The following is a 22,236-nucleotide window of genomic DNA, read 5'->3' on the forward strand; positions in this document are numbered from 1 at the left end:
TTCTACATCAAACACTCCCTGTAGCAAGCCATTCCATACTCCAACACACTACATAAAGACATGTTTCCTAATTTCTCTCTTCACTCTGTGATCTTTTTAAATTGATGACTCATCACTGATTGTCCAACCTGAGGAAGTAGTCTTTCTTGCTACTCACCCTTTCAGACCCTACAGTGGAAATGATCTGAAACGTTGACTCTGCTTCTCTCTATGGATGCTGCCAGACCTGCTGAGTATTTCCAGCATTTCTTGTTTTTATTTCAGATTTCCAGCATCCGCAGTATTTTGCTTTTATTATATTTGAAATGATTCCAGTGTCTGATATCCATCTTCATAACTGGTTTCCCACGGTTGTGAATCCTGGTGAATCTACGTTTTCTATGGCGTCAATGTCCTTTCTACAATGAGGACTGGCCTAACCGCTACCTTCTTCAAATTTATTATTCTTTACTCTTGTACTATATATCCCATTCATAAAACTCAAAATGTTACTGATCGTTTTACGCCTTAGGCTACTGACATTCACACTTTCAAAGAATTTTAGATATGAACTCCCCTAGTTCTTTCTGGTGATATACACTCTTCAAGGATCCTCCATTTAATTGAATACTCCCATTCCTCATTTTTCCTCCCATAGTGTTACCTCTCTGTTATTCACATTAAATTACACCTGCTTCCTGTCTGCATAGTTGTCAAGGAGCTGCTTTTCGCTCAGTCGTCCAACTTTTCCAATTCTGCTTGTGCTGTCCATGCGGGAACTGGAAAAATCTAATAATTTGGAGCTCACTTTGTTAACGCCGTAATGCAGCATGACTCACTTCTTGGGCGCATGAGTTAAAACATCAAGCATGTACAGAGCGAGTCACACCGGATTCTAGGCTGAATAAAGTCAAGCCTAAAGCAATTTTTTTGCAAGTTCTCTGGTGACAATTATGTTTATGGATATTAAAAATGAATTGCTAACTTAAGTGTGAATAGTTGTCAGAATGTTGGCAGGGAACACCTTCAATTGATAATATATTTTCAGTGCGATTTACTATGACCCCAGCGACAAGATGGAGTTAAAAAAAATTCATTCTAATCCAACAGGTCTGTCCTGCAGAGTCTACTGCTGACTTCAGCAAAATCTTGATGAATATAAGCAGTAGAAATATTAAGAGGTCGAGGTGAACCTTTTCACAACTTAAGGAAATGGTAAATAATTTGTAGGATTGTAAATAATTCCCTTGAACAACAGCCTGAGATTGAAACTCATAAAAGTCTTCAAATACTGATGCCAATTATCAGATCACATGATGACGTTACAAGTCACATAACCTGGCCTGTCTCAGTAAATGTGATACAATTGAGGACCAAAGGCAAATTGTGGTAACATGCTTTTTCTACTTTCTTACACCGTGTAATTAGAATTGTATAGTGGATGCACATATTGATGAATGACTGAAGTTAACAGTGCTACTAATGCACAATCCATCCACAAGCACATGATACAACTATTGGGGTTTCTTATTAAACAAATTAATGCATCGATCCTTAACATTTCTGGATATTATTTTATAGAAATCAAAGTGCATTCATGCATACCTCTAGAATAGTCCCTGTGATCATATCTAGCTTTTTACATTATTTTAAATAGAGTTTTTGCATTTATTTTCCAACTATTTCTTGATTCTCTCTTCACAAGTAAACCCAACTCAGGACTAAAATCATGCCTTCCATTTTCCATATAAGACAATGGCACCTCACCAATGTGATCATTACTACTTCACCAGAGTCATTGTCAGTTACTGCTCAATAAAGAGGGTACTCCAATGCACGATAAGACAGGTAGGCAGGTCAAATAAACTGGTTTGTTTCTCCACTAGTGTTGACAGTTGAAAACATTCCAAAGGTAATGAAAACATTAGCCAGATGTCATTTCAGTCTGGAGGCTCATTTTAGAAATTTTGGTTTTAGAAACATGTAGTTCCTACCCATGCTGAGATGAGAGTCAATAAAAGTGAAAGTTTTTTTTGGAGGGGGGAAACAAACCAATTTGTCTAAGCAGAATTAGTAAGTCATAAGAATGCTGAAATTCAGGAATCGATAAAGCCATTCAGAAGTAATTTTTTTGTATAAATATAACAAAATGTGCTGCAAATAATGAGGACATTCAGTACTTAAATATGTTTACTTACATTCCTAAAAAAAAATGTATGATTGATCATTTTTACTATTCTGCTTCCACCCAGGTGCATTCCTCATTCCATATTTCTTATTCCTCTTTACCTGCGGAATCCCAGTGTTTTTCCTTGAAATTGCCCTTGGTCAGTATACTAGTCAAGGTGGAATCACAGCTTGGAGGAAGATATGCCCCCTCTTCGAGGGTAAGTTGCTTAAAGGAATGTTCAAGGTGATTTGAAGAAACTAACACTGTAAATTAGAAAGTTGTTGGGCAAATGAGGACCAGAGATAAGGAAGTGAAGTCAGAAGCTATTAGCTGGAGCTACGTTTTAAAGTTACTTAGTTTGTTGTCCTTGTCAGTTGTGCCTGCTTTTGTGTTCCTATGATTCAGTGCCAGCAACAAACTTCAATGGTAGCTTATACTAATCACTGTTAGAATTGAAGAGAGTTTAACTGATGTAACTGCTGTTGTAACCAAGTTAGCTACACTGTAACTTTCCTCCGCATACTCCAAATTGTGAAATTTAACTTGATGGAATCACCATATATTAAAAGTGGTCAGTGTCCTGTGAGTTGACCTATTAATATAGAGTGCTGGTGTCATATCAAGGAGCTACCACAGGGAATGATAGAACTTTGTGCTGTGCCCACGGTGTCCTCCGTGGTTAATCTGTGGCCCATGGAGGGTCTCTGGTGGAAAAGGACCCCCTATGGTAACACAAACCCCACCCTCATTGCCCACTCTCCCTCCCCCAACATCGCTGGACTGGCCCCAGCAATCCTGCCTCACTTACTTCTCGTCTGGGGCTCCTGCAATGGGCCTGCTCCCTGGCCTCCTGTAGTACCAGCAGTGGCCACCGCTCCTGGTGGTGCTGCCGATAATATTGAGCTGCCAGCGCTCTGAATGACCAGCAGCTCTTGGAGGCGGGACCCCCATCCTTAAAGGGACAGGGATTCCGGTGCCGTACACTTAAGCGCCTGAGCACTGTTGAATCGCACTGGGGAGCGGCTCCAAAAGGCTGAGGCTGGGTTCCCCTTGCCTTTTTGGCCCAGTGCCGGGAACCCTGCTGGCACGACTAATCCCAGCCCAAGGTGTGCAAGCTGTAAGCTGTGAGTGTGAGGCTTGCAGCGGTGCTAGGAACGAAAGGATGAAGTGAGGCAACTAATGTTGGGTCATGCTTGATAGCAACTGTTGGTACATAAATGAAGGGGATGTGATGAATGGAGTAGTGTGTGAGGTTAATGGTTCATTTGTAGGGATATGGCATGTGCAGATGCATTCACTAACCTTGACAACTCGTGATCAATGGGTCTTTTTCTGGCTGGCAAGATGTAACTAGTGGGCTGCCACAAAGTTCGGTCCTCAGGCCCCAACTATTTACAATCTATATTAATGACTTGGATGCAGGGATAGAAGGTACTGTAGCCAGATTTTCAGATGACACTAAAAAAGTTGGGATCGTAAGTTGCAACAAAGAAATAAGAAATTTTTAAATAGATATGGATAGGTTAGGTGAATGGGCCAAAATTTGGCAGATGGAGTTTAACGTGGATAAGTGTGAGATTATCCATTTTGGTCAGAAGAATAGAAAGGCAAATTATTATCTAAATGGAGAGAAACGTCAGAGTGCTTTGGTGCAGAGAGATCTGGGTGACCTCGTGCATGATTCACTGAAAACTAGTATGCAGGTACAACAGGTAATAAAGAAGGCCAATGGAATTTTGGCATTTATTGCTAAAGGAATAGAGTATAAAAGTAGGGAAGTGTTACTGTAACTGTACAAGGCATTAGTGAGACTGCACCTAGAGTATTGCGTACAGTTTTGGTCCCCTTACTTGAGGAGGGATGTTGTTGCATTGGAGGCAGTTCAGAGGAGGTTCACTAGATTGATTCCAGAGATGAGGGGTTTGTCTTATGAAGAGAGATTGAGCAGTTTAGGCCTGTACTCTCTAGAGTTTAGAAAAATGAGAGGAGATCTAATTGAGGTATATAAGATGATTAAGGGGATTGACAAAGTAGACGTAGAGAGAATGTTTCCTTTTGTGGGGCAATCTAGAATGAGAGGTCATAGTTTTAGGATAAGGGGTAGCAGATTTAAAACAGAGATGAGGAGAAATTACTTCTCTCAAAGGATTGTGAGTCTGTGGAATTCACTACCCAAGATTGCGGTGGATGCCGGGACATTGAGTAAATTTAAGGAGGAGATAGATAGATTTTTAATTAGTAATGGGTTGAAGGGTTATGGAGAATGGGCAGGAAAGTGGAGTTGAGGCCAAGATGAGATCAGCCATGATCGTATTGAATGGCGGAGCAGGCTCGAGTGGCTGAATTGCCTACTCATGCTCCTAGTTCTTACGTTCTTATGTTATTGAACTTTTTGTGACACTGCATCGAGGTCCTCGGGTCTACATTGCTGGCATGGATTATGAAAGTTATTTGCTCCCATTACCTTCATAATGTCTGTCTGAAGGGCCTCCTGACCCCATGAAGGAACAGAACCATCTCCTCCTGCCTACCTCCTGCACCAAGGCCTCCAGTGCTGTATCAGAGAACCTTCGGGCAAACTCTCTGGCCTTTTGCACCTTTTCCACTTCTCTTTCTGCTCAGAGATCTTCTTGAACCAGTTCCAGCAGCTGCTCCAGCTAGAATGCACCTTACCTTTAAGAGATGAAAGCTAGCTTTAAGTAATGCAGATTAGCTTTATGTGCTACTATCTTTGTACGAACTTGGACTCCCTGCAGCCACTCAGCAGTGTGCTTAGCACAGAGCTGCATGTCACTATCATTTAAATTATCAGGCAGCACCAAATTTGTCTAATCCAAATTTTCCCCCTTTTTTTAATTAGTGCACACCCCACCTCCATTTTTTTTTAGTAGACTTGGTTTACTTACTTCTCCAAGTAAATATGTTGGTTTGCTAATGGTTTCTTCCTTGCCTATGGTGTAGTATCAGATCTACCATATAGATGATATCTTTATATAGGTAAAGTCTATCTCACAATAGTGACTGTTTTATTAAGTTCAAATCTGCACTGTGGTACCAAATTTACTGGCAATGTGCTTACATTCTCTCTTCTCTGTGGCAGGTATTGGTTATGGCTCACAACTCATTAATGTATACCAGATAATTTATTACATCCTTATTCTGAGCTGGGCTACTTTCTACCTCTTCAATTGTTTCTCTGCTGAATTGCCATGGGCTCGCTGTGGACAAGAGTGGAACACAGGTAACAGCATAGATGGCAGAGATCTGGGGGGAGAAAGTTCTGCTCTTGAAATTGTTTTTATATTCATTCTTGGGATGTTGGAACGTATTGCCCATACCTAGTTGCCATGAGAACCACTGCATTCTTTGTACAGGATGGATGCAGGGAGCAATTAAGAGTCAACCATGTTTTATGTTTTGACTGGAGTCACATAAAAGCCAGACCAGGTAACAACAGGAGGTTCCATTCCATAAAGAACTTTAGTGAACCAGTTAGGTTTTTGTGACCAATCAATAGACACATAGTTACTTTTACTGATATGAGCATTTTATTTCCAGATTTGCCATGGTTCGATTTGAACTCAGGTTTTCTGGACTGTTGACCTAGACCTCTAGATTACTCGTCCTAAATCTTTAAAATTTAATCTTATATCTATGTCCCATTATTCTAGACATTAAATGCCCAATCTTGTGAGAGAGAGGTATAAGTCATGGTGTCAGTGCGTTATTTGATTGCAATTATGGAGCATACAGCACATACAAACTAGGAGGCTCTTTCAGGGCGGTTCTCTCTCTAGACCTGTCAAGGCAGCAAAACCTATGCTTCAGAAAGTCGGTGGTTTGTTCAATCAGAGCTCTGGTGAAAGTGTTCCTCAATGTCTGTGCTCAGGTTCCTAGCAATGGTCATAACTCAGGTGGTCAGGTGATACCCTTGTCCGCAAATAGCCAGCCTGACACCAAATGGTCTGGGTGGAGGAGGGCTGGTGAAGGATAAAGGCATCATAATTACTGATAGAAAGATAGGCCCAGACTGTTAATTATATTTTCGTTGTGGTTAATTGTATCCAAGTGGTGGGCAATAACTAGTGATTTATTGTGCCCCTATAAATAGACAGAGACTAAAACTGTGATTGTTGGATTAGGAGGTGTATGCTTGTAACGTGTAACTCTGTAAATAAATATAAAAGTGCGTAAAGATTGGCTCCAGTTCCATCCTTCACCAACTGGCCTTCTGGAATGGAGCATAGTTGCAGAGGATGGCTGCCTAAAGGTGAAGGTTAGAAAATAAGGGGAAAGTAAACTACAATGCTATTATGCTATCAGCCTTTGTGAAAAATTGCAGAAAGCAAGTGTAAACTGTCAGAGTATGATTACCCTCCGATGTTCTTGGACTTTGAACCATATGATCAGTGGAAGAATGAAGTGAATATGTGGACACGGGTTATGTCTCTACTAAAGAGGAAGCAAGGTATGGCCTTGGCAATGTGACTTCCTACCAGAAATAAAATCAGATGTATCTTGTGAGCTGGATGCCTGTCAGTTGGATAATGATGAAGGTTTGGACATTCTATTAGAGTTCTTGGATGAAATTTATAAGGAAGATGATCTGTTAAATGCATATGATGCATGGTCAGGATTTGATAGATTTTGGAAAACAGATGGTCATTCCCTGGAAGAATATATTGTCACAAGAGTTTTGTTTTTATTTTTGAAAGCTAAGAATTCTGTGTGTTTTTACAAACTGAGAAAAAGGACTTTTCTGTGATCATTGAATGTGGAAACCTGGTGTTTGAACTGAGTCTGCAAGGCACCTGTTTCCAAACAACTCAACAGGGAAATGACAGGAAGATTTATGACTGTCGCATGACTTGATTGTGGGTTTTAGTTTCACTCCTGCATTCTGAAAAAAGTGCAGTCTGGACCAGCAGTATTGTGAGCTGGCTGGGACCTGTTTGCAGACCAGAGAAAAAGAACTCTCTCTAAAAATAAAGATTTGCATCTCTTGGAAAGAAATCCTACATTTGAGGTGTGACTGGCGTCTGCCTGGTGAGAGAAAAAGACCCCTGGAGAGTGAGAAAAGACCCAGGAAAAGAGGAGTTGCAGCACTCTGTGGAGGAAAACTGCTTTGCAGAGAGCAAACCCTGCATTTTAAAGGTATAAGCTTCCTATTGCCTCCAGTCTCTGAAAAATCCCTGTCTCAAGAATGGTTTCTGTTACCGCTTGTGTTTTGAGAGATCCTGAAAATCAAGAAAGTTGCTGTTGCTAGACTGCTACTTCAAAACAAGCAGACCTCTGCTACACCCTTTGCTGAAAGACCTGTGTGATTCCTGCTGCAGCCAAATTGCCTTGAAAGCCTACCCATCACAGACTGTACATCAACCTTGCCTGGAGAGACTTTGAGTGGCATCTGACAATTTGACTCTGGGACAACTCACTGACCCGGAAATATCCTACCAGACCATGACAACATAATTATTTTTATTATTCCTAAGAAACAGTTGTAAACCGAAAAGCCTTTTCCCTGATTAACCATTTTTTAAAAATGTATGTGTGTGTGCATGAGGGTTAGGAAGGATAAGAAGTTTTAAAAGAATCTTTTCACATATAGAGTGTTCTCGTTATTGTCTATGACTTGTTGTTCTCGCCATCATCCTGAGGACCATAGACATCTCTGTCTATTGGAGAGAGAGAGAGAGACTGTGAGTGATGTATAGCTTAAGGGTCACCACTCCTCAAGCATGGGGTAAGTCAAGGAAGTAGGCCTCCATAAAAACAGATTGTACAAAAGATTGATGACATTCAATTTGGGGATCCCTGTATCAGTACTAGCATTTAAATTGCTGGATTGTGCTAAGGTGTCTCATATCGACATGCTCCTGGTTCTAATTGGCATTTGATTTTTGGAGAGGGAGACCCTGTTGGATCAGGTATCTGCTACCTTGAAAAAATTCCTGGGAAAACAATAATTCCTGCAGCATTTGTGGAACAAACAGGACACTGTGTGGTGACACAAAGAGTAGAGGACTCAACAGTGTTGTTAGGAAGGGAGTTCCATGATTTTGACTCAGCGACAGTGAAGGAATGGTGATATAGTTCCAAGTCAGGATGGTGTGTGACTTGGAGGAGAACTTGCAGGTGGTGGTGTCCCCATGCATCTGCTGCCCTTGTCCTACTAGGTGGTAGAGGGCGCTGGTTTGGAAGGTGCTGTCGAAGGAGCATTGGTGAGACAATTTGCTCACCCTGCTTTTCAAAGGTTAAAGATACTGGTAAAAGATGTGGTTGTGGTTGAAGAGTATATGAGGAGAATAGAAAAGATTAATGAAAGTGTGAAATCAGCAAACAGAATTGGACAACGCCACCAAGTCCTATTGAAAGCTTTCCATTGGTACGCGACTTTAACGAGGTAGTTGCCATGGATGTGAAGTGATGGGACAAAGACAGAAATATTTTCATTCCACATTTTGTAGATATGGCAAACATATTTTGGCTTTCTACAATAATATTTAGTAAGGACAAAGGAGTTATTATAGACAAAATTTTGTCAGCAAAGTTTCTGCCTGATAATGGAGGGAAATTTGCCAATGACGAGTTCAGAGACATATATGTGAGAACATGAACATGGTCATGAATACCACAGTTGAGAGTCTTTTCAGCAATGGACTCTGTGAAAGGAATCATGCAGTGATTGATGAAATGCTGCATAAAATCTTAGTTGATCAACCAGACTGCAAGTTGACAACTACCGGGGCATGGGTGGTTTATGCAAACAATTCACTCCAGATGGTTGGAGGATATAGTCCCTATCAATTAGTTTATGGGTGAAATCCCAAATTGCCTTCTGTGCTATGAGGTAGCCCATCTGCTCTAGAAAGTACTACATTTGAACATTTGAATGCTTTACATGCAGGGAGGTGGGTTTTCATCAAGACTGAGGTCTTGGAGAAAATCCTGTCGTGCACAGTAGATGTGTGATGATACAACAATCATGGACTAACGCTGAAGAGTTATGAAAAATGGACTTCGTCTTTTAAAAAATGAACCTTTATTTTAAAAAGTTAACAATGGTCCAAAATGGCAACCAAAGAAAAGGGGATTGGCCTTTTGTGTATTCGAACTGTCTGACAAAGGCAGGACAAATCTTCAAAGCCAAAATATGTTAATGGAACCCATCTTACACCAATCCTAAAAACATTCCAGAATTGAATGTCTACTTCTGAAACAAAGGAGGTGTGAAGTAACCACATCTTGGGCCATTGTGTAATCACCATGGGGAAGAGATGAGAATGTCTCCTACCAGGAGGTTAGAGGTGGCACAGTTTGACTTTAAAAAACACAGCCAGAGAGAGAGAGAGAGAGTGACCCAGAAGGTGAAACTACATGTAACAGCTTGACTTCCAGCCAAGTCAGGAAGCACAGTGCTCTGCTGAAAAAATCCAAGTATATGCAGTCAGAGCTAGAAGTAACCCACCATCTTCAACAGAACCTTCAACCAAGAGGGAAATCTGCAATCATCTCCGGCCTGCATCCATCTAAAACTTGATTTTCAAGAGAATTCAACAGGTTTATTGTAACTTTTCCCACCTTCCTCTTTTCCTTCTCTATTTTTTATGTGTGTGCATGAGTGAATGCATGAGTGGATGTGGTTGTGACACTTTCGGGATAAGACATATTGGAATTAATTACAAAATCTCAGACCTTGTACCACAAGTGCTAATGTGTTTTTTTTTGATGAGAGTCCTGAGAAATAGAATGGGGTAGAACAAGGGCTGGATCACGGTAATATGAGTGATCATGACACACATGTCAGAGCTATCACATCCAAAGGCCAATTGCCCAGAGTGAGTACTTGGTTGACATATATTCCAGAGGGTCTAGTGATGGAGGGATGCAACAACTGTGGGACGTGCAGGAAAAGCTACGGGCAAGTTTAAATATTGGTTGAATCTTTATGATGATGGCTAAGAAGCAAAGTCCATGGACTGGCAGCATGAGGTGAAAGAGTGGAGAGTAAGAAAACACAGTGCAAGTACTGATTGTCGATCCAAAAGTAACTCTTGCGTCAGAAAATGACCCCGTACTGGAGAAAGACCCTGCAATAGTGAGAGAAGGAGATCTTGCAGTAGTAGTCTCGACAGGCATAAAACTGCAAATAGAGGCTGTAGCTTGAATAGATTACACAATTAAATAAGGGCTGCAGAACTAAGAGCAGAAGTCCGCATAATCATGAAGTTTTAGTGGCTGCCAATAAACTTGAGAATGAACTGATGAGAGGCAAAACAGAGGGAATTAAATAGTTGGAAGAGTTTGGAGTTTATTCTGAGCTACCAGATAAGGGGCAGCCAGTTTTGTCACATAGGTGGATTTGTACTGAAAAGAACCTTGCAGGTGGGATTTAAAAGTCTGAAACAAAGGGTATTGAAGAGGGACTGGGTGATACAGGTGTTAGAGTGGGCTCTCCAGTAACCTTGAAAATCTTTTGGCCACATATTCATTGGGAGTGTAGATCAATTGATATAAAAGTCCAGTTTCTGCAGTAAGATACTTTTCAGAGAGAAGTGAAAGCACCCAAAGAGGCAGCAGATGCAGAAGGAAAACTATGGAAACTAAACAAAGGCATCTATGCCTGAATGATGTTTGCAGAGTCTGGTATTTTTCGGTGATATCTGTTTTGCTGAAAATAGGTTGTATTCAACTTAGTACCATAAAGAGAAACTTTCAGGCATCTTCATGATGCATGTTGACAATTTCTTATGGGGTGGTACTGGGAAATTTGAATTGGTCGGTTAAACTGGTTGTGTACTCAGACTAGACCAGATGCTAGTTTTGATGTGTTGGAGTTAAATACTACGATGAAACACCCTAAAGTAGAGAATGTTTTAAATGCAAATAAAATATTTAAAAAAAATTAAATCTGGATAAAAGCATACTTAAGTTCCCATCCTTAGGTGATCCAAAGATCATGAATCTACCCATTTTAACCATGCTTCACATGCTAATCTACCTGATGGATATTATAGTGCAGCTGGTTTCATCATACTATCTGGCAAGAGCAGCTCCCAAAGGACTGCTGCCTGCACTAAAATCTAATGCTGAACAGGGAAGAATTAGCTGTGACAAAAGGCTCCACTTCAGAACAGTTCCATTAAATTAGTCAAATTTGAAGATCCTGCAAAGAAGAGTAATTCTTTCTGGAGCAGATGGCCACCTTCACTGAAGCCAGTGCCAGAGTAGTCCAATTTTCTAATCTCTAGAAGCAAGGAACCCTTTTCTTTGTTTGATATTCCCAGCAGATTTTGTCAACACCTAATTGTATTCCTTGTGGATTTACAGATAACTGTATGCAATTTCCAAAGAACTCATCAGCTAACAACTGGACAAAAAGAGAAAATGCCACTTCACCTGTTACTGAGTTCTGGGAGTAAGTAAAGCTGAATTGCTACTACCAGTGAAATGCCAGTGCATGTGTCAATTAAGAAGGAGCTAGATGGTCTCTAGAAAGGATGGGAATTTGTACGTTGTATTGGGGGCATTTCCTTATGGATATGGGCCAGGAACTCCAAAATTGAAGTAAACTCAATGGTCGTGAAATGATACCCTAGGATATCACTATAGGAACACTTACTCTCATCTGAAATTCAACTCCCTGCTGTTAATTTCAGTGTAATTTCAAAGCCAATATTGAACATTCCTGATTAATATCAAATGGCCACTGAGAATATGAGAAATGTACAAATAGCCTTCCTATTTGAACAAGGATTGTATTTTAAAAGGCCACCTAATCCTTCACTTGGCACATGACACCTCCTGCTTCCCATTCCCCACTCTCTTGGCATTTCAGGTGACAGAGAGTAAGGCCATTACTGTAGAAGATCCAGCAGTCATTAGTTATACTTTGCCTAGCTTTTTGACTTCATTTTAACATTGTATCTCTTATATTTTTGCTCACAAGGTGATTGGCTATGTCATTTTCACATTACACAAAGATTGGTTCCAAGGACAGCCTCAATTTTTGAACAAGGGATGATTGCAAGAAACTGAGAGCAGTTCCACATATCTAGCCATTATCTGTTAGTGTTTCCACCTTAACATCTCTGCCTGGCACTGTATAATGCTCTTGGAGATAAAAAGCTTGACATCATAATATGGGGATTGTGCGAGAGAGGTTAAGAATGGAGGGACAGTACTAACCATTCACTCAGTAACCTTCACTGGGCAGAGGAAAGTAAAACCTGAGTAAAGACTGAGTATTTAAAAGAAGAGTAAATAATAAGTATAAATGTAATTGTTGGTAAGTGGGTGTTCAGGCATTGGTATCTACCCCTCCCCTTCCTCAATGCTGCTGCTGGTTGGTTGGGTGCTATACCATAGATCCTGTAGATTATGAACAGGAAGGATTTTAAGCACATCTTTATCAAAAGAGTGTGTCAGAATGTAATGTTATTAAATAAGGAACAACCATAACTCTATTTCATGTAGCTTTTCTTGTTCTAAATAGGAAACGTGTCCTGAGGTTGTCAAATGGGATTGACCATATAGGTACTGTCCACTGGCAGGTAGCACTTTGCCTTCTTCTGATGTGGATTATCTGCTTTCTCTGTATCTGGAAGGGAGTTAAATCCACTGGCAAGGTAAGGGAGTAACGTGATAAATTATTTTAAAGTTTGCCAGAGATTAAAATGCACCGGGAATAACATGTGAGGGCAAAGTTAGTACGGGGTGGGTTCCTTTAAGCTAGCATTTCTGACTGGATCAACTATCTCCAATTTCAGCAGGTGTAAGTCCCACCCTAACACTAACCTATGCTGCCACATTGGAAATCCAAGAATTTTCAGACCATTGATAGTGTATCCAATTTTGATGTCCATGTTGCTTCTTGTTTATTATGCCAGTTTATATTTTTGGCATTTTTTTTTGACTTGTGAGAGTTTGGGAATTTATTAGTACTGCTTTATATACAGCAGCTATTTGGAGACATTTGTTTGGGAACTGGACTTCCCCACGCCAATGCAGGCAGATATTTTTGCTGGCCAAGGCAATTTGACCTACACCATAAACATTTCTGAAGGGATGTTTCAAGCTTTTCTGTAGATAAAGGAAAAGAAGAAATGGACCAATAGCAGCAGAGGAAGGAGCACACAGAAGAGTCAGAACTAAAGACACAACATGTAAACTTGTTACCGTCACTTGAGCAACACTATGCAGAAACATTTCTAGGTCAGGTTCCCCAGGCAAAAAGGTACTGAGTGGAGCCTTTAATGGTCCTATGCACAATTAGTGAAAGGGTTCTAGGCAAGGATTATGCAAATATAAGAAGGCACTTTGGGTGAGTATGAAGGTGAAAGGGAATTTGTGTGTTGCAGTATAGCATTGCAAATCAGTGCAAAATGAAGATTAAAGTACCTTGGCAAACTTCTCAAGTATCTTTCTTCCTCATCTGGAAAGCAGTTCTTTTAGCTTCAGAGATTGCACTTACCTGTTCAACCCCCTCTTCTTTTACAGCCCTTACTATATGTCATTGAGGACAATGCCCCTCAGGCACAAAGGTGGTATACATTCTCATCTGGGCCCTTTCAACATTGCTGTCTCAGTAAAGGCAGCATTTCTGTTAGTGCCCTGTGAATTGTCAGACTTTATGCTTTTTTACGGACACTTTCACCAAAGCTGCAGAAGGGGTGCCAGCACAGATTTAAGGCACTTTCAAGGCACATCTGTCAAATTGTACTCCTCTCTTACTTCTGCGCAAACCCCAGATGTGAATAAGCGGACGGTGCAAATCTAGACAGCTTCAGCTCCCCTATATTAATCATCTGGTTTCTCTGACACTAGTTAATCTAAATGGGAAAAAGTATATTTGCCATGAATTTCCTCACAGCCAATATCCTTTCTTTCCTATCTCTGCCCAGAAGAGGAGCTGTTTGGAATCCCCACTAGGATTTTGGGGCAGGGATGAATCCAGAAATTTCCAAGCCATTGTTTCTCCACCCAATTACTAATTTTACTATTAGGCCTCTAACAAAGAGGGACCAATGACCTGTAAACTTGCATCTTTTTGGAGAATTTGCCAGCGACATTTTCATGTGAGTATCTGGCACTACATCTTCTAGATCGCCATCAGACACCAAGATGCACTCACACTGACATAGGCATCTGCCAAAATGATTACGATCAGATGACCCTGCTCTGATTCTTGATTCTACATCAGCCTTAGGAGCAGAGGGCAGTGACACAGTGTGTGTCTGAGGATTTTCAGTTCCATTGTGTTTGTCCACAGCTGGAGTCAGCAACCATTTTCATTCTGTTGTTTATTTTCTTTTTCAGGTTGTTTATTTCACTGCTACCTTTCCCTACGTGATGCTGGCTATCCTTCTAATCAGGGGAGTGACATTGCCAGGTGCAGCTGAGGGAATCAAGTTCTATTTGTACCCTGATATATCCAGGCTGGCTGACCCTCAGGTAAATGAATCAATAGATACATTTAATATTTGTGTGAAGAGTTGCTGCACGTGCAATATATTTTTACATCACAGTGTGCGATATTATAACATGGACGAAACGATGAATGGGATAAACCCCTGGAAAGCAAATACGTTTCATTGATTGTCAGTTATTTTCTTTATTTTGCAACTGCTGTTACAAAGCCAAAAGCCTTGATTTCATGATTGTGCATACGCTCAGCTAGAAGTTGGTACCAAATTCCCCACTCTCACCACTGATTTCATTCGGCTTTTCAACTATTGCCTCTAGCTGACCCAGATTTATGCAACCTCAAAGTCCTACTTAACCCTGAGCTTAGCTTCCTATGCCATATTCCCTCCATCACAAAGACTGCCCACTTCCACCTTTTTTTGGAGGAGCAAGAGTTCAGAAGGGCAATGGCCACAATTGTGTCAATAGAAAGAGAGATAAGAGCAATTCTAACAGAGAGAGATGTTGGCTGTGAAATTTCAATCCAGGGCTAGGATAGCGAGGAGGTAGATTGCCTCCTTTGTAGCCAGAACGTGGTCCTGTGATATTCTGCACTGTTTCTTCTATCTAGTCTTAGGATCTTCCACCAGCCCTGGGTCCCACCCCAACTCCCACATCGAATGTCAAAGGGGTGTTTCTGGTGTAGTGCCCAGACTACACCAGGAAACCCACTCATTCTACACTTTTAAAACCTCAAAGCAGCTCTCACCAGTTGAGAGCTAGCTTGAGTTCAGTAGAGGGTCCTACGAAGGCCCCAAACCTTTAGTAGTGAAAAGATAATCCACCCCAGAGGGATGGATTATCTTCCCTAAGAAATTCACTTGCATATTCATTTTGTCCTTCCAGGGCCTCCTGTCTGTCATCAGAGCAGCAAGGCACTTCTCTGACATTCTATCAGAAGTTGAAGAAGGCCCGACTGAAGGCACCTTTACTAGTGTGACTTACCCGGCTCACATATTCAACAGACCGTATCCCCATATAATTAGGATGGACTGTGGGCCGAGCCATTATTCTTCCACCAATGGAATGGCCCTTTTGAGGCAAATATGGGAGAAAGCTTGCTTACTGTTCAACAGTTCCTGCATGCTCTCCAAATTTTATGACAGCTGTGAAGCTCATTTTTTGTTAAGAAACCTTTTTTTGATGCACTATTGAATTGATTTGAAAGGTATGTTTATTTGTGATTGTGTATGTAAATGAGACTAGTAACAGTTGTGTATATGGTCACTTCTTCTTTGTCTTCAACAGGTCTGGATGGATGCTGGTACCCAGATCTTCTTTAGTTTTGCTGTTTGTCTGGGTATCCTCATTGCTTTGGGAAGCTACAATGACTTCAATAATAACTGTTACCGGTATTCTGCTGCTTACCTAATATCATCCTTTACAATTGCAATGTTTCTTGAGTTTGTAACAGAAACGTGATTTAGAAATGTGTTCTAAGATTAATTCCACTCCATGTGTTCACTCCTAGTATAACCCCAGCGATGCCCCCATTAATATTGTGAAAATAAACGTTATTATTGTTCACAATTCCATCCTACTACAAAGTTGCTGTTTATAAAGCTGTCGAGGTCTTCTGATTCCATTCCCTCTCTTATCCTCAGAGATTGTTTATTATTGTGTGCCTTGAACAGTGGAACCAGCTTTGTGTCTGGATTTGCCATCTTTTCTGTCCTGGGATTTATGGCCTATGATGAAGGAGTGCCCATTTCTGAGGTGGCTGACTCTGGTAGGGAGTTCTCTTATTTTAAATTCAATGTCAAAGTTATGTTTATGAAATTCATTTAATTTGGGAGTGAAGATATTAGTGAATGATGGGGGGAGCAACTTATGTATCTCTGTTGCCCCATTTGTGCTTAAACACGGGGCAGTTACTGGACTTAAATAGTGTATGTGGTTGAAGCACCATCTTACCACTTGGTTTCAGCCCCTTCTGATTTTTGAGCAGAGCTAGCTCTAGGTGGCTAGAACTCCCGTGGAAACGGGCAGGTGTCTCATTCATATATTCAAATCAGGGTCAGGAACCCAGTGCCATTTTGAACTCTGCACACATTGCTACCACCAGGATCTTCAGCTGGCCTTAGGAAACTATAGAAAGTTTCAGCAGATATCTTGCTCATTATTAGTTTCTTTTTTTGCTATTTAAAATATATGAAAGTGCTTTTATTTGCTGTAGAACATTCTGAACTCTTCAGGGACTTGTTGCATCATACTTATTTTTTCACGGGAAGAGTCCTTCTGGGAATTCCACAGTGACCAGATGAGAAGGAGAAGCAGCGGAGCCAGGAGGCAAACAGAACTGCAGCTTTAGGGAGAGCGGAAAGAAGGAGATATTCTTGAAGAAGTCCTTACACTCCCAACAGAGTTTGTAGGCCCAGGACAGCATACCTGCAGTTCCCTGAAGAGCAGAACATTAGGACGCTTCGCTTCATTATAGAGTCTGTGAGAGAGTTGTCTCGCCTCCTGCAACAAGACCTGTAATGACCGTCACAGCGAGCATAACATTGCTTGTTACAGTCAAGATTGCTACAGCCTTCAACTTCTTTGCCTTTGGCTCCTTCCAGGTTGACATGTGGCAAATCAGTAACATGAGTCCATGTGCTGTTTATCCTTGCATTAAACAGATGATTGATGCTTGTTAAAATACTTTCATCACTTTTTCCATGGACATTGTAAGCAACTGGATAGGAGTGTGGAGTTTGCATAGATTGTCGGATCACATCACATCCAAAGCAACATTGACTACACCAATGTTGCCTTGTGAGATCTTCTTGTGATCCCATTGCAAGGGCTGCAAGTCCATGTCACTGATCACCAGCATTGTATTATGCAGGTCTTTCCTGGCATTTGGGAGAGGACACTGATTACAGGATAGCAAAGGAAGCCAAGCAGTTTCTGCAACCAGAGATCTTTGGTAGCAGTTCATTGAAAAGCACTTCAGACAAACAATCCCTGCTGCCATGTATTAACTATGCCCAGCATTTCTCCCAGTCCTGCTACCCAACAATAAAGAGCAGCCATTTGTATACATATCAACTGATATCACGAGCTACTGCTGAAACACTCTTTACACACAAGGGAATGAATTTAGTGAGCACACTGCAGGTCCCAGCAGTAGACCTGGAAATAGGCACTATTCCTGTTTGTCATGTGGGCAGCCAACCCACTGCGATCAGTCAGTGGGCAGCCAATTTGCATAATGGAGGCGCATGCACCCCCCCCCCCCCCACCCACAATCACACACAGGAGGCGAGACGCTGAATATTGCATCAGATGACTCCGGAGCAAGTGCTGGCACCGTGCTTAAAGCCCTGCCAGCCCTGCTTGCATTGCCTCTTGCATTCCTTTGCTGCTTGCTGCTCCAAACTGGGACCTGTTTTGCCTTGACTGTGGACCCTCCAACCACCGAGGCAGATCCCACAGAATGGCCGAGCCAAGACATAGGATGGCCCCAGGATTTATTGATGCCACCCTCCAGATTCTCCTCCAGGCTGCAAGGGAAATGCAGGACGTCTTCCCCAGGGATGGCAAGAAGAGATCCTGCAGCCTGACCAACCAAGCCTGGATGGAGATCGCTGAGGAGGTCAGCAGCCATGGGGTCACCCCCAAGACTGGGTACAGTGCCTCAAGAGGGTCAACAAACTCCTGTGTTCTGCCAAGGTGAGTGCTCCACACCTGTCTCCTTTTTAGTGATTGCAAGTGGCTACACAGGAGGAAGCGGGACATGCGGAGGAAGGCGCTATAGTGGCGATGCCAGAGGGGATTGGGCATCACCTCATCTGACAGATACACGGCTGCATCTTGGCCACAGGCCAACCTCTTTCACAACCCACACCCCCCTTAACTCCCCTGAGAGCAGATGGCAACATGAGCTGTATCTGATATTCGAGTAAATGAGAGGGGCTGACACGAGCAGAAATGTCATGTTGATCTCTCTGTGAAGTACGACTATCTCTATCTTTCTTCTTGTAGGACAAGAGGGCCCACAGCAGGAGGGAGACAGCTCAAATGGGTGGAAGCATTCCAGATCTTTGGCCTCTCAGCACAGCCGAGGAAGTGGCATTAGAATTAGCAGGGACAGAGATTAGCTGTGCCATATCCGATGGAGAGACTGGAGTGTCCATGCAAAAGAATGAGGATTGGCTTCCATTGACATACAGATCACTTCTGGAGACCCACATCTTGTATGGTTGGCATGCTCAGATCTGCACAGCCTGACCCACACATTTGTGTTCTATTATGCAGGTCGGCATCCGCAGGAGACTTAGCCAGAAGGGGGACAGCCGTACACCTCTGAGGAGGAGGAGCACTCAGAGGATGCACCATCCCATGACACTCCTGCATCTTCCACCAGTGCAGATATTTTAACCTCGGTGGGTTTCCGCTCGGCTGTAGATTCAGGGTCATAAGCTGGTCAGAACACCGGACATGCATCCGAGCAGTGGGCTGAGGCTGGGACAGCCAAGTCCTCTGACAGTCGGAGGACTGTGAGTGACCAGGCCCATGCTGAACTCCAGGCTGATGACGAGCCTCTGGTGTCGACAGCAGAGGGTATGCTGGAATTGCAGAGGGGGTAAGGCAACATCTGATGGAGATGCCAGAGGCAATGCACAGCCCTGAGCAGACGATGGAGGAGTCCATCCATGTCATGAGTGCTGCCATGTCTCAGGCATGTGAACGTATGGCTTCCTCCATCAAGATGTTGGTGACTTTTATGGAGAGCCAGATCCAACAGATGCACACAGACCTGCATAACATCTTGGCCTGAACTCAATGCAACAGTGGCAAAGTGAGAGAAGGACAAGATGCCTGGACTCTCTCCAGCTCCTCATCCTTCTCTGGTGAGCAAGGGGAGTTCAAGTAAGCCTTGAAAGGGAGGAGGAGAGGCTGGCCTCCACAGCTGGGGGCTCATGTCAGGGTGCTTTGAGAATGGATAGCAGCTCTTCAGTCCCTCTGCCAGTGAGCCCAGCTGCAACAGTCGCGATACCTGAGGAGAGTCCTGCAGGAATACCTCAGTTAGTCAGGGCCCTCCAGGCCTCAGGCAGCCAGAGGGTGGCTGCCGAAGTCATCACAGGCCAAGGGGCAGCCTGATCAGCAGATTGCCTCCAGCCCAGCTGCTCGCACTGAGTTCACACCGTGTAGGAGCACTCACAAATGTATAAAGAGAGGAACCTCGTCATACTTGAGGTTCATGGGTGTTTGATATCTGACATGTGATGCCTCATATAAAGTTCTTTAGCTCAAGCGATTCACATTCATTGTGTAAAAGTGATTATTCTATCATGCCTTAATTGTAAACTGCTGATTTCACTCTTCCTTCTTAGGGGATTGCAAATGTAGGCACAGTCCTCATTTAAATATGATCTCCCATGGGCATTAGTGCATGTTTCAGCTGGGCTCCAGGCATGAAACGCAAATGGAAAGGAGGCAACAGACTACATGCATTGAGGTCAGTCTTTATTGGTTTCTCTGTGAGTAGACATCAGGGTGGCTGGAAGCTGGTAATTATGAGATTGCCTCTTCCCTCCTTGGTCTGCCGCTCAATGTGCCTGGCCTTTGATAAAAGGGCTTCAATGTCCAGTGCTGCTCGTTTCTGTCCCTCCTCCGCATTCTCCTCACTGGTGGAGGAGTGTCACTCAGGCATCTTATTGACATACAAGGCCTCCCCCATCTGCAGTGCTTGATTATACAGAGCACAGCAGACCACCATGATACACGAGACCCTCGTGGGTGCACACTGTAGGGCTCCACTGGATCGATCGAGACAGCAGAATCACATCTGCAGTAGCCCAATGGTCTGCTCGATGCTCAGGTGGAGTCTTGGCAATTGTTATACATCTCCTCTGCTGTATTGCAAGGGTTCCTCACAGGCATCAGTAGCCATGTCTTCAATGGGTTTCGCTTGTCCCCGAGAATCTATAGCTGAAGAGGAGCGGGGGGCCTGAAAAGCTGTGGCACCTGGGACTATCCAAGTATGTAGGCGTCATGGCTTCTTCCTGGGAAGTGGGCACACACCTGCAGAAAAAGCTATCGGTGGTTGGAGGCCAGTTGAACATTGATGGAATGAAAACCTTTCTTTTGATGAAGGCGGCTGGCTGGTCCCTGGGAGCCTTGATGGCCCCATGCATGCTGTCTATCACACTTTGCACCCGAGGAAATCCAGTAATGACCCTGAATCCAATGGCCACCTGTCTAACTGTCAGGATCTGTCCGGTCGTGCACATACTCACTGGCCCTCTTGAACAGGGCATTGGTCACCTGTTTGATGCAGCGGTGGGCTTCTGCCTGGGAGACCCCACACATGTCCCTGGTGGATCCTTGGAATGATCCAGATGCGTAATTGTTTAGTGCCACTGTGATCTTCAGGGCCACTGGCAGAGGGTGACCTCCAAATCCCATAGCTCGCAACTCGTCCTGCAGCAGGATGCATAAGCCAGTGATGGCCTCCCTGGAGAGGTGTACTCTTCGCTGACAATGCCGCTCAGACATTTGGAGATAGCTGATTCGAGTCCAGTACACTCTCAGATGTCGGTGGGCCCTGATTGGCATCGTCGGCTGCTGCTGTTCTCATCATGGAGCTTCACGGGCAGGCGGAGCTGCCTCTTCACCCTCCCTCCATCGGAGGTGCCGCATCACACCACGGGGGTCCAAAAAGACAGGGTGTATGAGACCAAAGCCAAGTTACCAGTGGGCCTACAGAGCGCTGTCGATGCAGAGATGTAGCTTTGCTACTTTTCCCGGCAGAATCCCTGATGGCCCTTAGTGCCCACCCTTGATGATGACCAATCCTCTCATCCAGCAGTATTGGAAAACACACATCTCACCCAACAGCTTGTTCACCTGATACAGCCACCCAAACCCAAGCCACCCCACCTTGCAGAGCTTCTGAGACCCGACTTCCCTTTGCAGAGGCCCCGAGACCCCGGGCCCCATGTTGCACAGCCCCTGAGACCCCAACCCCCCTCACAGACAGCACAGCACTGCAGTCTAAAAATGGCCTCCGCAGTCCCCTCTCCCGCGATGCAGTGCTGTCCATAGCTGCCTCCCCACTGTGGCAATGAAGCCTCACCTCAGTGCCACCAGCTTTCAATGGTCGTGAACCCAAAGGCACGTGAGTGCCGTCCGTCATCCACTTAAACCCAAGCCCCCCATTAAATTGTGACGAAGGAGATGCTAATGTAGTAAAAGTAAGTGTTCCACAATTTAAAATATCTTCCCCTCACGCGGAGTGTCGATTCCACCTTGGTGTTTTCCTGCCACTGACTAAATCCAGAACCGACGTCATAATGCCGTATATCCAGGCGGACAATTCCAACACGATTCTCTGTCCCCCCACACCACCATTCCTGTTTCAAGTGGCCGCACAAAATTCTGCCCAAGATTTCGAAAAGGGTTTTGACTTTACTGGTTTACTCAAATGCTTACACACTAATTATCACCCTGCTGTAAGTCACCTTACCCACTCAAGTGCTGCTATGAGGTGCTTTTTATGAGAGGCTGCAGCATGCAAGGTGGAAGGATGCTGTGGCTCAATTTACAGCTCTTACATTGCACATGATCAGTGACCTCTAGGCCCTCGGGCCTGACAGAGCCCAGATGCAGACTGTTTAAAGGGGTCATGA

At 43.4% G+C, this 22,236-nt stretch overlaps 1 protein-coding gene across 6 annotated transcripts in view; it reads left to right on the forward strand.

Annotated features, from left to right (window-relative positions):
• The window catches only part of LOC137379599 (sodium- and chloride-dependent GABA transporter 2-like), a 77,220-nt gene that overhangs the window by 19,967 nt on the left and 35,017 nt on the right, over positions 1–22,236 (forward strand). For 5 of the 6 annotated variants that reach the window (XM_068050660.1, XM_068050658.1, XM_068050662.1 and 2 more), the window contains exons 3-9: positions 2,232–2,366; positions 5,250–5,390; positions 11,480–11,567; positions 12,645–12,777; positions 14,468–14,602; positions 15,863–15,966; positions 16,219–16,343. In XM_068050660.1, the coding sequence (XP_067906761.1) occupies positions 2,232–2,366; positions 5,250–5,390; positions 11,480–11,567; positions 12,645–12,777; positions 14,468–14,602; positions 15,863–15,966; positions 16,219–16,343 (861 nt within the window). The remainder of the gene's footprint in view (positions 1–2,231; positions 2,367–5,249; positions 5,391–11,479; positions 11,568–12,644; positions 12,778–14,467; positions 14,603–15,862; positions 15,967–16,218; positions 16,344–22,236) is intronic. The other variant, XM_068050663.1, reaches the window with a different exon arrangement.

This window comes from Heterodontus francisci, chromosome 18 (assembly GCF_036365525.1).
Source record: "Heterodontus francisci isolate sHetFra1 chromosome 18, sHetFra1.hap1, whole genome shotgun sequence".
NCBI classification, from domain to species: Eukaryota; Metazoa; Chordata; class Chondrichthyes; order Heterodontiformes; family Heterodontidae; genus Heterodontus; species Heterodontus francisci.